Genomic DNA, 15,146 nt, shown 5'->3' with positions numbered 1-15,146 from the left:
AGGAGAAAAAAAACTGTAACAGGAAAAGAGAAAATGTATGGCTGGACCAAGGAAGGAAACCAATACCCTTTGTCTTCATCCTTAAAGATGCAATCCAAGTTCTTTTTGCTTTTCACCTGCAAGTTTGAAAATTATGTAACATGAAAGAGGAAAATGTAAGGTTATCCCAGTTTTGAATCATAGTCACAAGGTTAAGGGTCAAACTTTTCTAGACATAAGATGTCTGTTCAATATCTTGAGAACCATATGCTTGACACATATCAGTCTTGGTACATTGGTTTCCCTTCAGGGAGTAGATAACCCTTATTATTTCAAGGTAGAATGTGACACCAAAATTTTATTTAATGAATGTTTAAACACAGTTGAAGCATAGTTTCAGCATGTAAAGATTGATATTAGCTCTTAATTATTTTATATGACTTTTTTTTTTTTACTTTTCAAGAAAGACAATAAAAATTTTGGTGTAGCATTCCTCCTTAACGTCAAACTGGAAATAAGAAGATACTGATTACTCAATATTTAAGAACCCTTTGCCTGACAGACATCAAACTTGGTACACTGGTTTCTGTTGAGGAGTAATGATCACTGTGTATTTTGAGGTCATGTCTAAGGTCAATTGTGATCAAAATGGACATAGGAATATACTGACCATTCAATATTTTGAGAACCCTTTGCTTCACAGACATTTGTTATACTGGTTCCCTTGAAAGAGCAGATGAATCAATCTTTGCTTCACAGACATTTGTTATACTGGTTCCCTTGAAAGAGCAGATGACCCTTATTGATTTTGAGGTCACAAGGTCAAGGGTCAAACTACATTAGGCATGGAAAGATACTGACCCCTCAATATCTTGAGAACCCATTCCTTGACAGAATTCAAATTTGGTAAATTTGTTCCCTTGAAAGAGAAAATGACCCTTATTGCTTATGGGGTCAGAAGGTCAAGGGTTAAACTAAACATGGGAGGATACTGATTACTCAATATTTGCATGACAGACATCAAACTTGGCACAATGGTTCCATGGAGGAGTAGATGACCACTGTTGATTTTGTGGTCACACGGTCAACGGTCAAACCTGACAAAGGGAGATGCTGAATGCTCAATATCTTGAGAATTCTTTGCTTGACAGACATCAAACTAAGCACATTGGTTTCCCCTAAGGTGAAATTGACCATTGCAGAGTTTGAGGTCACAAGGTCAAGGGTCAAATTACCGAGGTACTCTAGACATGGGAAGATATTGTCTGCTCAATATTTTGAGAAGCTTTTGCTTGGCAGACATCAAAACTTGTTACACTGGTTCCCCTAAGGAGTATATGATCCCTATTGATTTTAAGGTCAAATATCAAGGGAAAAAAACAGACAATCACAGTAGACATAGGAAGAGATTATCAGCTAAGTATCTTAGAACCATTTGCTTTACAGACATTAATATTGGTACACTGGTATCCTCTGAGATGTAAATTACCCCTAATGTTATTGAGGTCTGATAGAGATCAAACTTAATTAGTATATGTACATTATATTTGCCCCTAACTAGTAGGTGACCAGTTGTGTTTACAGACATTCCAAATTTAAAGTTGTAGGGTTTTTTTTATTTTTGCAACATGGGAGGGGGGAGGGAGAGATACATGTTTCTGAAACATTTCTTGTTTGGAACAGATATTGTTTAAACAGGTATTATGGGAAAATTTTGCTTCTTTAATAAATAAATGGACACTTTTAAAACTTTTCAAACTGAAAGACACTTTATACAGTGCAAGTCCCAGTGTTTTTCCTGTCAAACATTTGATGCTGGTGCAAAATTTAAGGATTATTAAATGCATGAATAAAGATAATTGACAGTGTAAATAAAATACTAATCTATGGACAGTGTATAATCATGGTGTGATATATTTTAACTCACTATAAAAGATAAATTATAAAGTTTGATAAAAAAAAATTTCCCCTTTTTGAGAGAATAAAATAAAAAAAAAAATCAATAAGAATTTGTTATTCTTTGTTTCGTGAAGAATATATTCAATAAATATATGTCTCAATTCAAACTTTCTAGAGAGTTGACCCTCATGGAAATAGAATTGGTTTTGTAGTCGAAGATACCTTTCTCATGCACTTGATCATGTTCATGATTTCTCTGAAGATTAACACTGAAATAACATTCTCTACAGAAAATTTGAAGATGAAAACATGTCATATGTATTTATTTTCAACAATGTCCTATAAATTACTTCAACAATCCAGGTCTCAATGCATAAAGCAATAAATTTATGTTGTACAAGCTAACAGATGCAGAGATACATGTATAGAGAAAAATATAACATTGTGTACTCATTTAATACCAGGTGATTTTATGAATTACAACAGTGATAATCATAACTGCTTATATCCACTCCTTTCCAATTACATGTACTGCATAATACAATGTATCTCCTAAAAGTAAAACGAATTGATTGCTAAACTTCATATTCATAAACTGATACATGTCTGCAGTATGGCCATGTTGATGCTGAAATCTAAAACAGTCTATTGTGCTTGTACTGTACAACCAAAAAAGCAATGGAATATTTCTTCAAAGTTAAATATTTTTTAAGTGTCAATGCAAAAGAATGAAACAGAATCAAAACATTGATTAAGAACTTGTCAGAGTTTTAAAATTTAGAATCTTATACAGTCTTGGATCAATATTTATTTGGAACTTCACTTACTGGTACACGTATCTGTAATGCAGTGCATTATATACTGCAATTTACCAAGATATACGTAGATGTATTCCTAAAGGACAAATCATTTGTGAAGATATACAGGATGTTCTAAAGAGGCTAAATCTTTTCTTTTTTTTTATGTTTTTGTTTGATTGTTTGTTATCTCTTTTGCTAAAACTCAAAAATGAAAAAAATATACATTTTAATAGAAAATTAAACCAGATAAAAATGTGCGTAAATAATATGAATCTGTATAATATAAACTAGAGGTACTGTGAGCACTGAGCTCACAAAATGATAACCCCCACCTCCCATATGATTATAATGGAAAAGTCCATTTGGTGGTAAGGGAAAGCCCAAATATCTGACCAATCAAAACATCAAGTAGGAGGTGCACAAATGCACTATATAATAAAAATTCTGTGAAAGTATCATTAAATTTCTTCAGTGGTATAAAAGGAGTTGCAGATAAAAAAGGGGTACCCCTGATCCGATCAAAAAGTAAATAGGAGGTTACAATGGCATTATGTAACAAAGATTTTGTGAAAGTCTCATTAAATTCTATTCAGTGGAATAGGAGAAGTTGCAGATAAGAGATGGGTACCCTCAATATTATAGAAAGAATGGCAGTGTCTATGTTTTGCTACAGGAAACCCGAAATATGTGTCTGATCAAAAGGTAAAATAGGTGGTCACAATGGCATTATGTAACAAAGATTCTTTGAAAGTCTCATTAAATTTTATTCAGTGGTACTGTATAAGAGGAATTGTGGATAAGAGATGGGTACCCCAAAGCATAATGGATGGATGGATGTAAAGACAGACAGACAGATGGACAGACACTCCCATCACTATACACTCCCCGCTTTTCAAGCAGGGGGTATAAAAAAGTATCAAGTGAACCTATTTCTAATTATACTACATGTAATTCATATCTATATACATATTACAATTTATCTGTTTTAATTTTCCACTGAAATTTCATTTTTCCACATTAGCAAAAAAAGTACACCTGCAGCCATGAAAGTGTGTACCGGTATAATTGTATACTGATAAAAAAAGAGTACTAAACAATTAATTATCCTAGCTATAGACCTCTGTTATCTTCGTCTCTCTCCTTTCTGTGTTCGTTTCTTCTCTGTCTCTTTTCTTTCTTTCTCTTTCTGTTTTTGTACTTCACGATCTTGTTTATCTTTCTCCTTCTTTTTCTCGTATTCCTGTTTGGACTTTTCTCGCTGTTCCTGCACAGCCCTTTGAACTGCCTCAGCATTGTCATTTTTCACTAATCCTCCTACAAGAAATGTCAAAATACTAGATGGGTCATCACAAATCTAGAAAAGAGAAGGTGATCATAAAACTAGAAAGCAGAGGAGCCTGTATTGCAAAGATAAAACAGAGTCTGAGGGAATGTCAACTGATTATTGTCAAATGATTAAGAAAGAATATTACCGTCAGTCCCTCCCAACTCTTCCTCCTCCTCCTCATCTCTTATTTGAAGGTCAAGGTAGATAAATAAAACACCTAAGCAAGAATCAATGTAGAAAAAAGAACATCATACAATAAAAAAACAATCTGCTTTGAATCAGCTGTTTAGGCATGCACCAGTAATGAAGCAAACAAAGGTGAGACCTACCATAACACAGTCTGATTAAAATCAGACCTCTGACACACTCCGAAATTCTGAAAGTCAACTATCAGAATTTCAAAATATCAGAAATTATATAACTTTTCAAAGATAACATGAATGCAAATTATTGTCTTTTTTTTGGTAGATCAATCTGTAATGTGGAAAAAAAAAAATTTGATTTGCTTTCCACTCATCATCAATTAACCTAAAAACAGGAAAAAAAAATTACTTTTCAAATCTATTTTTTTTTTTAAATAGGATACGTTTCTCCATCTGAGACAGCAGCATACTGAGCCAAGATGGCCTCTTTCCTGGCTATCTCTTCAGCACTCTTTTCTTTCGGTTTCACGCTCTCAATCTTCTTATTCTCACTGACAAGAATATCAGACAACTGGGTTGCGAGTTTAGTTGTATCTGAAACAAGTTTAAATACAGCTTAAGGATGAATGTCTCTCGGCTAAGGATGATAATTCCAAAGACTTAAATTGATAAACCACTATACAGTTGAACTTTGTATCTCCAACTTTGATATTTCAAATACCATGGTTATGTCAAAGTGAGTTGGAAGTCCCAACCACTTTCTCTTTCATATATATTCTACTCTCAATGAGTTCTACATAACAAGGTTTGTGAAATTTTTATCTTCCACCATGATTTACATACTAAGCCAATCCTTTAAAATTCAGTTACTCATGAACCTGTTTGTATAAAACACAATACAATAGAGAGTGCTGACTGACCTGTCTCTGGTTCTGTTGGTTTACTGTGTTCTTGGTTCCATCTTTGTATCACTTCTTCACAAACTGACTCCCGCTCACTCTCCTAAATAATGCAGGAATCGGTTATTGTTAAGTAGCACACTTGAAAATATTATGTAGACTAGGCCTGAGTATTGCAAGGTACCCATTGATACGATACATATCAGTCATGATACGGTCATGCAATACAACATGTATCATGATACAACAGTCAATAATTGAATAAACTGTTATATATAAAAAATATAAAATGAATATCTTTACACTGCTTACAAAAATTTATTACAAATGAATTCATTGTCTCAAGATTTGATTCTTCTAAATCTACCTTGTTTTCCCTAATATTTGAACACAACAATATGTTAGGTCATATTTACATTTTTGACTTTTCAAGAAAGACAATAAAAATAAACTTATACCGTATCGTGATACATTCTTAAAGACACAATACCCAAGCATACCATGAACCCTTGCGATCAATATGATCGATGTACCAATGTATTGTTACACCTCTAATGTAAACATTTTGACACTAGCAGTATTAATGTTACTAACCCTCAGACAAAATTTCAAGAGAAGGAACATAGTAAGACATAGGTCTTTAAAGTACATAACATATTTTTTTGAATGCTTGCTGCTAAATTCTTAATTCCTAATACATTGTAAATGTATAATCATGGCTACATGAATGTAATATCCATATTGAAAGAATAGTCCGAAATATCCGACTTTTTCCAGGCGTTTTTCACAGTTTTTACATTTTATGTGCCAGGAAAACATCAGAACCAACTGGAGGTGGCATTCTTGGGTCGATTTTCAATAAATGCGAATCGAATAAAATGTCTCACTCACATCTTATCAATAATACAATGCTTCTAGTACTTACCAGTATCACTTTTATTGTTCCTTTGTTATATAAAGTGTCTGGTGAAAACCTTTTATCAAACTTTTTAAGGTTTGTTTTCATTTCATGCATTTTTAAATCTTGTGAGACCTGTATCAATATGTGGAGTGATATTTTCTTTTAAGCGGTATTGGTGAGAACTAGAAGCATTGTGCTATTGATAAGTTGTGAGTTTGACATTTAATTTGATTTGCAAGTATCCAAAATCAAGTTCAGCTGAGGGCGGCAAAATTTCCACTTTTCATAATGGTGCCGTTTTCCTGGCACATAAAATATCAAAATCTTGAAAAACGCCTGGAAAACATCAGATATTTCAGACTTTTTGAAAGACATGCTGTCAAAAACTTACTCAACATTCAATTTATAGGAGAATTTAAGGAGCAAAATTATTTCACACAGAGAAAAATCTGCTTGTATGTTTGAAAACACATTTTCCCTTATCTCCAAAAAATAAATGTGTATCTAAAGTTAGTCTTTTATTACTAAGTACGACTTGATTGTTACACGTGAGGTATTCTGACAAAGTTATTTATCTCTACGTATTGATATATTCTTAAGAATGAGATGTCATGAATTCCGATACCTTGTGTAAGAGGGAAAAGGAAAAGGGATTTACCAACAAGAGGCCCAAGGTCCTTAATGGTCACCTGAGTATAATACAACAATTTAGAAGTTAAATACACTGACAGATGAAGCTTTGTTGCCCTAAAGCAAGAGAAGTAGGAAGATCAGGATCAACAAAATAATTAGTCTAGTATTCAGTATCAACTCATAACTTTAGTTCTAATCCCCCACTTAATATTATCACCATGCAGACTATTAACAAACTATTAGTGCTTCTGTACTATTTTTAAACCCATATTAAGCCCTCTAGCATTGATCTCTCTTATGGTCTTTGAAGAACTTTTAATAAGATAAGTTATTTTTGTCTCATTTTTATTTATCTATTACTTACAGGTCTGCCTGATTATTAAAACTAAGAAAGTACTTTTTGAATTATACGATAAACATTCTTGCATAATTACATGTATCTTATTCTATTAATCTTTCAAATACATTATTTACAGTGATTAATTATCAAAGGTGAATGGAAAAGTGGAATAACTTCTCTCAGTAGAATACAAATTAATAGAGCCCTGTCCAGGACCAGAATGCTAAGACAAATTGTCCAGATGTTCAAAAATCTGGTAGAAATACGCTTACTTATATCATTTAAACTTTTACTCAGTTTGCTTTCGATATGCTCAGAAGCAGAGAAGAATTTCACAGGTACAATGCATTTTCACTACAGATTCAACAAAGCCTTACCCTAACACCAGAACCCAAGACCAAAGGTCAAGAAATTTACAAATTTGGAAGAGTTACCCTCATCATCATAACTATGGACTTCAAAGAATTAACACTTTTCCACTATATTATCAAAAGCCCCCCCCCCCTTCCTCGTTATGCCAGAACCCCTGACCCTAGGACCACAAGATTTAAAAATTCTGTTCAAAGCTCCCATCTTCATCATAGCTAAGCAATTTATTTATCAGCTCAACACTAAGGAGCAGACAGGATTAGTTAATGATTAATTAATAGAATTAATGTATTTTCACTACATAATCAATAGAGCCCCCCTCCTCAAGAACCCCAAAAATTTTGGAAGAGGCATCCTTGCCTATCATAATCATGCACTTAGTTTGTTTAAAAAATCTCCAGTAGCAAAGAAGAAGATTTTCATAGAATCAATGCATTTTCACTATATAATCAATAGAGCCCCGCCCTAACACCGGAACCCCTCACCCTGGGGCCATGAAATTCACAATTTTTAAAAAGGCATCCTTATGCATCATAGTCATGCATTTAGTTTGTTTAAATAATACCCAGGAGCAGAGAAGAAGATTTTCAAAGAATTAATGCATTTTCACTATATAATCAATAGAGCCCTGCCCTAACACCAGAACCCCTGACCCAGGGGCCATGGCTTTCACAATTCTGGAAGGGGCCCACCTCCTCATCATAACTATGTACTTAGTTTATCACCTTAATGCCCAGGAGCAAAGGAGAAGATTTTCAAAGAATTAATGCATTTTCACTATTTAGTCGATAGAGCCCCGCCCTTACACCAGAACCCCTGACCCTGGGGCCATGAAATTCACAATGTGGGAAATGGCTCTCTTGCTCATCATAACTATGTACTTAGTTACTTTATTTAATACCCAGGAGCAGAGAAGATTTTCAAAGAATTAATGCATTTTCACTAGATAGTTGATAGAGCCCCGCCCTAACACCAGAACCCCTGACCCTGGGGCCATGAATTTCACAATTCTGGAAGAGGCACTCTTGCTCATCATAACTATGTACTTAGTTACTTTACTTAATACCCAGGGGCAGAGAAGAAGATTTTCAAAGAATTAATGCTTTTTCACTATATAATCTATAGAGCCCCACCCTAACACCAGAACCCCTGGCCCTAGGGCCATGAATTTCACAATTTTGAAAGAGGCACTCTTGCTCATCATAACTATGTACTTAGCTACTTTATTTAATACCCAGGAGCAGAGAAGAAGATTTTCAAAGAATTAATGCATTTTCACTATATAATCTATAGAGCCCCGCCCTAACACCAGAAACCCCTGACCCTGGGGCCATGAATTTCACAATTTTGGAAGAGGCACTCTTGCTCATCATAACTATGTACTTAGTTACCTTATTTAATACCCAGGAGCAGAGAAGAAGATTTTCAAAGAAATAATGTACTTTCACTATATGATCTATAGAGCCCCACCCTGGGGCCAGAACTCCTGACCCTGGGGCCATGAATTTCACAATTTTGGAAGAGGCACTCTTGCTCATCATAACTATGTACTTAGTTACTTTATTTAATACCCAGGAGCAGAGAAGAAGATTTTCAAAGAATTAATGCATTTTAACTACATAATCAATAGAGCCCTGCCCTAACACCAGAACCCCTGACCCTGGGGCCATGAATTTCACAATTCTGGAAGAGGCACTCTTGCTCATCATAACTATGTACTTAGTTACTTTACTTAATACCCAGGGGCAGAGAAGAAGATTTTCAAAGAATTAATGCTTTTTCACTATATAATCTATAGAGCCCCACCCTAACACCAGAACCCCTGGCCCTAGGGCCATGAATTTCACAATTTTGGAAGAGGCACTCTTGCTCATCATAACTATGTACTTAGTTACTTTATTTAATACCCAGGAGCAGAGAAGAAGATTTTCAAAGAATAAATGCATTTTCACTATATAATCTATAGAGCCCCGCCCTAACACCAGAACCCCTGACCCTGGGGCCTTGAATTTCACAATTTTGGAAGAGGCACTCTTGCCCTTCATAACTTTGTACTTAATTACCTTATTTAATACCCAGGAGCAGAGAAGAAGATTTTCAAAGAAATAATGCACTTTCACTATATGATCTATATAGCCCCACCCTGGGGCCAGAACCCCTGACCCTGGGGCCATGAATTTCACAATTTTGGTAGAGGGCTCAATGCTTATTACAATGATGCCAACAGTTTGACTGCTTGATGTCCAGGAGTAAATAAGAAGATTTTTAAAGATTGCATTATTTTTGGTGGTTTTAGCCCCACCCCTCAGGCCCCAGGGGGGCAGGGACCATGAAATTCACAATTTTGTTCCCCTTCACCCATAGATGCTATATGCCAAATCTGGTTGAAATTGGTTAAGCGGTTTTAGAGAAGAAGCTAAAAATGTTCAAATGTTAACGCACGACGTACGACGCACGCTGACGGACGAGAACGGATAGCAATAGGTCACCTGAGTGACTCAGGTGACCTAAAAATATCAAAGAATTTTCTAGAAATAGGCAAGTATGAGCCTTGCATGTATTAGTATGGAAACTAAGCTGTAATGTGTTAAATTAAAGAAACTGTGAAAAAACAAAAAATAACTCTTTATCTGGTGTACTTTACTAAAAAATGGCTAACAGATTCTACTTTATCTGATTATCAAGATCTGTACAATACATAGTCGTTGGTTTAAATTACCAAAACTTCTCCCAAAATATCCATAATGGACTCTTTTGTGTCATCAGCATCTGTTTCTGTCTCAAGGATACCAATGATGTAGGTCACAAAAACTTCAGTATCTACCTCTGGATTCAAAGATGTCAATTTTTCTGCCAGCCAAACATCAAAATTGACTCTGGCAGCTGCCATGTTTATAGCAGAGGTATGCCTCGGGTACTACAATTGATATTTAAGGATAACATCCAAGGAGATTCGAAGAGATATTAATGGCGGCGCCCATGACTAGGGCATGACGAAAAACTTCTAGATACGATATGAATGAATGTAGTTTTGTTTTCTGTACATCTAATATACTTTATAGACTTTATTTAACTAATCCCACAGATTCAATGACCTAATATAGGAACCATGAGAGGTATGCTTCTAGAAACATCCAAAAATTGATATACAACATTGAACATCCGAGGAAATTCGCGTGGTAATGACTTTTAAGAACTGTAACGTTATATGACACATATCAGACCACTTATAGGGAAATATTTCAGGCGCTTGGAAATCATTTGATCCGGGACCTATATAATAAATATTTAGGTCCCTGATTTGATTGAAAGCAAAAAAAAAATTACCAAAAAAAAGGAGAAATCTTTAAAGAAATTGAAAAAGAATAATACCGAGAATATGCAGAGTAAGACTCACTTTGACAAAGCTAAATAAGTAGTTTTTATATATGATAAATATATTCTTCTTTAAAGCTGGCATCCAAATGTAAGATTGTTTGTTTTTGTAATGAAATAAACAGTCTGTCTGGTCAGTGTTTTTTTTAATCCCATTTAAACAGTAATAAACCCCACAGTGAACCAGATTGGCCATATTCACTACATTCCTCCCATTTAATTTCTCAGCTTTCCATTACAAGTCTTAAAATTCTCTATGTTAAGTGAGAGTTTTAGGCATCATTTATGAAAGGCTTGTGGGTCACAGCAGATCGATCGAGACATATAACCCATATACAGTGAAAACTTTCTAATCTGACACCTGTGCAATCTGTTTCACTGTGAATTCTGACCTTTATTTTAATTACCATTTTACTATTTTCCATGTTCTTAACGTCTGTGTAATCCAACACCCTGTCTATTCTGACACGAGTTAAGTCTCCCAGTGCATGTCAGATTAGACAGGTTTCACTGTATGTCTCTGGTCACAGCTACATGTAGCACCATGCATGCATCAGAGAAAATGTAGACAGCTGACTGAAGTTCAAACTCTGGAATTCTTCTTACAGTTCAAATGCTATACAAAGTTAAGTTACATCAAGAATAATTTGGGCGATGATCTAATTCCTAAATCCACTGTACACTTTCTTTCATTAACAATTTTTGAGACATATAACATGCAGTCATGACAGTCTTGCTCACTAGTTTGCTTCACTATCATCATTATTTCTTTGATTTACTTAGCTCAGCTGATTAATATTAATTAAAATACAGTTGAACTTCGGTATCTCGAACAGTGATATCTCGAATACCATGGAAATGTAGAAGAAATTTGGAAGTCCCAATTGCAACCACTACTTCTTTAACTATTTTTAACCCTGATATTTCAGATATCTTGAAGTTTTTTCTTGGTCCTGTCAAGTTCGAGATAACAAGGTTTGAATGTATACTTTTAATATCAAACATATTTTTAATCATTGATACTTTCTGGAATATTAATAATATTTACAGGGAGAGTTTATACTTTTGAGGAAATATGATTCAGCTGTGTAGGAAACTGAAGCAGAGAATATTTATCCCAGCTGAATTTCTATTGTTAAGTAAACAGAGCTTCTCCCAGAACACTCATACACATCAAGTGTATGTCTCAACTTCTGATGATATATACACAAATTTAGCCTTTGAAGAATGGCTTTATGAGAAAGAGGATCTAAAAAAGAAATCTATCCTATTAATGTGGCAGAACAAACCTGCTGTGGTGATAGGAAGACATCAGAATCCATGGTTAGAGTGTAACGTTCCCAAACTGAGGGAGTCGGGCATCAAGCTGGCTCGAAGGATCAGTGGTGGGGGATGTGTGTATCATGATTTGGGGAATCTTAACTGCTCCTTTCTGAAGACTTATAAACTGTACAACAGAAGAAAGAATCTTGACTTGGTGGTGGAAGCCATCACCACCCAGTGGGATGTGGATCTCCAGGTCAATGCCAGGGAAGACATTGTGTTGGATGGACTGTACAAGGTTGGTTTAGAAAGATTAAAAATGAAATACAGTCAAACTTTGTTATCTCAAACTCTGTGGGTTTAATTACTTGAAGGAAAAGTGGGACTTCAATCTCACTTCAGCATATTCATTGTATTTGAGATACTACATGTAGTACATGTATGTATTGATGTTTGAGATACACATGTATCTAAGTTCAACTGTATTGTACGTACAAACAGATATCATGGTTAAAGTCTGTCAAACACAAAGAGTACTGGTGAGGCCTGAATGCAAGCTTTGAAAAATTCTCAGTTTGCAGTTGCAAACCCACAATTATTAGAGTGGTTAGTTATAATAGGAAGGATTTTTTTAAAATAATTTTTGTTTAGTACAATTTATAAGACAACAAATCAGAGAGATTTCTATAGGGCGCTAAAAAGTATATGCACCTGTATGCTACACTTAATTTATGTGCCTAGTTGACAGATATAAAAGTAACACTAAATACGAAAACTAAGCAGATTTTCTGTAAATTGGGAAAATTGAGCATAAAAAATCATTTTGAAAATAGCTGAAATTTTTTGGGGGGGTCGAATGCATTTTAAGTGGATTGGTAGGCAACTGAAAACAAAAAAATATTTTTAAGTTAGGCCTGAGCATTGTTTCCCGAGAATCTCATGTATTTAGCGGTTGTGCACAGATACCAAAATCTCATTTGTGTTGCTAGGTGTCAGGAACAGCCTCCAAACTAGGTAAAAACAACACATTCCATCACTTTACTCTTCTTCATGATGTCAATAGTGAGAATCTTGAAATGACATTGGATAGTCCTATGAAGGTAATATTTACTTAAGGTAAAAGAAGCACATGAATATTTCATTCCTAACAAGAAATGTATTTCAATGATTGAGATACCAGTAAATATATATATATATATATATATATATATATATATATATATATATATATATATATATATATATATATATATGTATATATATATATATATATATATATATATATATATATATATATATATATATATATATATATATATATATATATATATCAAAAATAATCAACTGTACATTCGATCAAAGACTTAATTATACATATGGAAGAGACTTAATTTCTTTATATAAAAAATTTCAATTGTTGCAGTTGGGTGTCCATAGCAAAGCTACAGACAGTAAGAGATCCCATATAAAGAACCTGTCGGAATGTGACTTCACTATAGACTTTATGTCATTGGTGGATGTCATAGGTCACCAGTATTTTAAGGCTGCTGGAGCTCAGGTGAGTATAATGGCACACTGTCAGGATTGAAGGATTTTCTGTGAGTGACTATGAGACAGAGAAATTGTTGAAAATATGTACAGTTCTGTAGCATTGTCCACCTTAAATACTTAAAAATTACGTTATAATTGATAGGAAGAAAAGCACTCAAACTCATAGAAATATGAAATAAAGATTTTGTTATATATCAGGAAAATATCCAAAAACAATTTCAAATGTGTGTATAATGGCAGAAACAAAATAAAAAACAGGACATTCTGATTGTACAAAACACAAAAGAAATATTGTGGCAAATTGCTTCTTGACATATATTTTTTTTCATCACATCTAAAACACTGGTAGGATACCAGAAACTGCATACATATGGATGGTTAAAAGTACAGTCACTAAGATTGATTCTTTGTCTTATTTTATTGTCAAAAAATCCTTCAACCTAGTTTTCAAAAATAAAAACCATGTCATATACATATAAATTTATTGAGGATTTTTTTTAGGGAGAGATTGAGTGGATAGATCCTGGAGATGAAGCCTCATTTCCAGGCGTGACACAGATCCGGAAGTCTTCAGAGGACTGGGAGTGGATATTTGGCAGAACGCCAAAATTCACTATAGACAGAAAATTCATCTCAAATAAGCTTAAAGCTGAACTATCTGTAATATTTAACTTTGATAAGGGAAGAATTATAAGTTCAGAGATTATCTGTCAAAGCAGTATTCCAAATATCAGGGAATTTACAACCAGGCTTCAGGAAAAATTTACAGGACAGAGACTGCATCAAGAGGACCTGGATCAAGTTTTACAGGTTCCACACATGTTACAGCTTGATTATGAACAAGTGACTTTGATGCAATGGATTGTCCACTGTTGTTCACAAACTCTATGTATGGGTGTGTAAATATAGAACAATAGAATCACTTTCAGACATTATGAATTTTAAAAAAAATGGTTTTAATTAAAAGAAAACTGTTGTCATGCATTTTTGAAGTGTATGTTTCAAGAAAAAAATAGAATGGTAAATGAAATTGGTATTAATGGTTTTTTTTTAGACTAAAACTGGAATTTTTTTCTATTTACGATCCAGTTACAGGTTGAAAAAACAATGTTTTTGATTGGCTCATGCAAACTTGTATGAGGCCAATCAAAAAGGTTTTAACCCTGTCAAACCTAGTCTATTCGGTCAAGGGTTTATGTGATGCGGACTGGATCAGAAACCCTTGACTTGGGAAGTTGTATACATTATACTGTATATAGGGAAATATTTGCCCCCATTTAATTTTCGCCCCTTTTGCCCGACTTTCAGGTGGGCAAATTTAAACAGGGCGAATTCAAAGAACACAATATAATTTCTTACACAGAAATATGACTGAGTGAATATAAAATGGTGCAAAATTGTTTGCAGCTGTGAAAGGGCAGAAAAAAAAAACATGAGGCAAAAATAACCCTGTATTCAGTACCAAAGCATTTTGCTCCAAGCATTTATCAATAAAGATATGCTGTGCATGAAGGCCAAAGTCTGTATGGTAAGTAAAGTTAGCAAGATGAAATCATTAAGAGTCAAATGATAAATAAAGAGCTCAAATGTTTTGATTCACGACTTTTATTGAATTTCAAATTCAGTGTACATTTATGAAAAAATTTGCCACAATATATTTCATTGAC

At 34.2% G+C, this 15,146-nt stretch overlaps 2 protein-coding genes across 3 annotated transcripts; one reads left to right on the top strand and one right to left on the bottom strand.

Annotated features, from left to right (window-relative positions):
* Nucleotides 1-2,183: 2,183 nt before the first annotated feature.
* On the bottom strand, nucleotides 2,184-10,199 carry LOC133176359 (coiled-coil domain-containing protein 43-like). The gene is made up of 5 exons (XM_061311515.1): nucleotides 10,010-10,199; nucleotides 5,069-5,150; nucleotides 4,592-4,742; nucleotides 4,151-4,188; nucleotides 2,184-3,992 (listed from the first exon to the last, which is right to left on the bottom strand). Exons 1-5 carry the CDS (start codon nucleotides 10,178-10,180, stop codon nucleotides 3,802-3,804), a joined length of 633 nt encoding a protein of 210 aa, XP_061167499.1. The 5' UTR covers nucleotides 10,181-10,199; the 3' UTR covers nucleotides 2,184-3,801.
* Nucleotides 10,200-10,276: 77 nt separating this feature from the next.
* Nucleotides 10,277-14,509, top strand: LOC133176189 (lipoyltransferase 1, mitochondrial-like). 2 transcript variants are annotated; one of them, XM_061311379.1, is made up of 5 exons: nucleotides 10,277-10,406; nucleotides 11,716-12,226; nucleotides 12,918-13,028; nucleotides 13,352-13,486; nucleotides 13,981-14,509. In XM_061311379.1, the coding sequence occupies exons 2-5, from the start codon at nucleotides 11,741-11,743 to the stop codon at nucleotides 14,380-14,382; spliced, it is 1,134 nt and encodes a 377-aa protein (XP_061167363.1). In that variant the 5' UTR covers nucleotides 10,277-10,406; nucleotides 11,716-11,740; the 3' UTR covers nucleotides 14,383-14,509. The 2 variants fall into 2 exon arrangements, with proteins under 2 accessions (XP_061167363.1, XP_061167411.1); XM_061311427.1 differs by having other exon boundaries at nucleotides 10,390-10,469.
* Nucleotides 14,510-15,146: the final 637 nt, after the last annotated feature.

The sequence above is a fragment of the Saccostrea echinata genome, unplaced genomic scaffold, assembly GCF_033153115.1.
Source record: "Saccostrea echinata isolate AGI-Se365-2 ecotype Australia unplaced genomic scaffold, CSIRO_AGI_Sech_v1 ptg000001l, whole genome shotgun sequence".
NCBI classification, from domain to species: Eukaryota; Metazoa; Mollusca; class Bivalvia; order Ostreida; family Ostreidae; genus Saccostrea; species Saccostrea echinata.
Note: the sequence above shows the minus strand (reverse complement) of the source record. Positions and strands in the feature narration are given on the sequence as shown.

What these genes read in the sequence shown, in the direction of transcription:
- LOC133176359 (XM_061311515.1), bottom strand. Translation starts at nt 10,180, where the DNA reads ATGGCAGCTGCCAGAGTCAATTTTGATGTTTGGCTGGCAGAAAAATTG. An exon ending in ACCAACAGAACCAGAGACAG is followed by an intron (nt 4,743 to 5,068) that starts GTCAGTCAGCAC and finishes AACTTGTTTCAG; the next exon opens with ATACAACTAAACTCGCAACC. An exon ending in AGAGTTGGGAGGGACTGACG is followed by an intron (nt 3,993 to 4,150) that starts GTAATATTCTTT and finishes CATTTCTTGTAG; the next exon opens with GAGGATTAGTGAAAAATGAC.
- LOC133176189 (XM_061311379.1), top strand. Translation starts at nt 11,741, where the DNA reads ATGATTCAGCTGTGTAGGAAACTGAAGCAGAGAATATTTATCCCAGCT. An exon ending in TGTTGGATGGACTGTACAAG is followed by an intron (nt 12,227 to 12,917) that starts GTTGGTTTAGAA and finishes TTGTGTTGCTAG; the next exon opens with GTGTCAGGAACAGCCTCCAA. An exon ending in CATTGGATAGTCCTATGAAG is followed by an intron (nt 13,029 to 13,351) that starts GTAATATTTACT and finishes CAATTGTTGCAG; the next exon opens with TTGGGTGTCCATAGCAAAGC.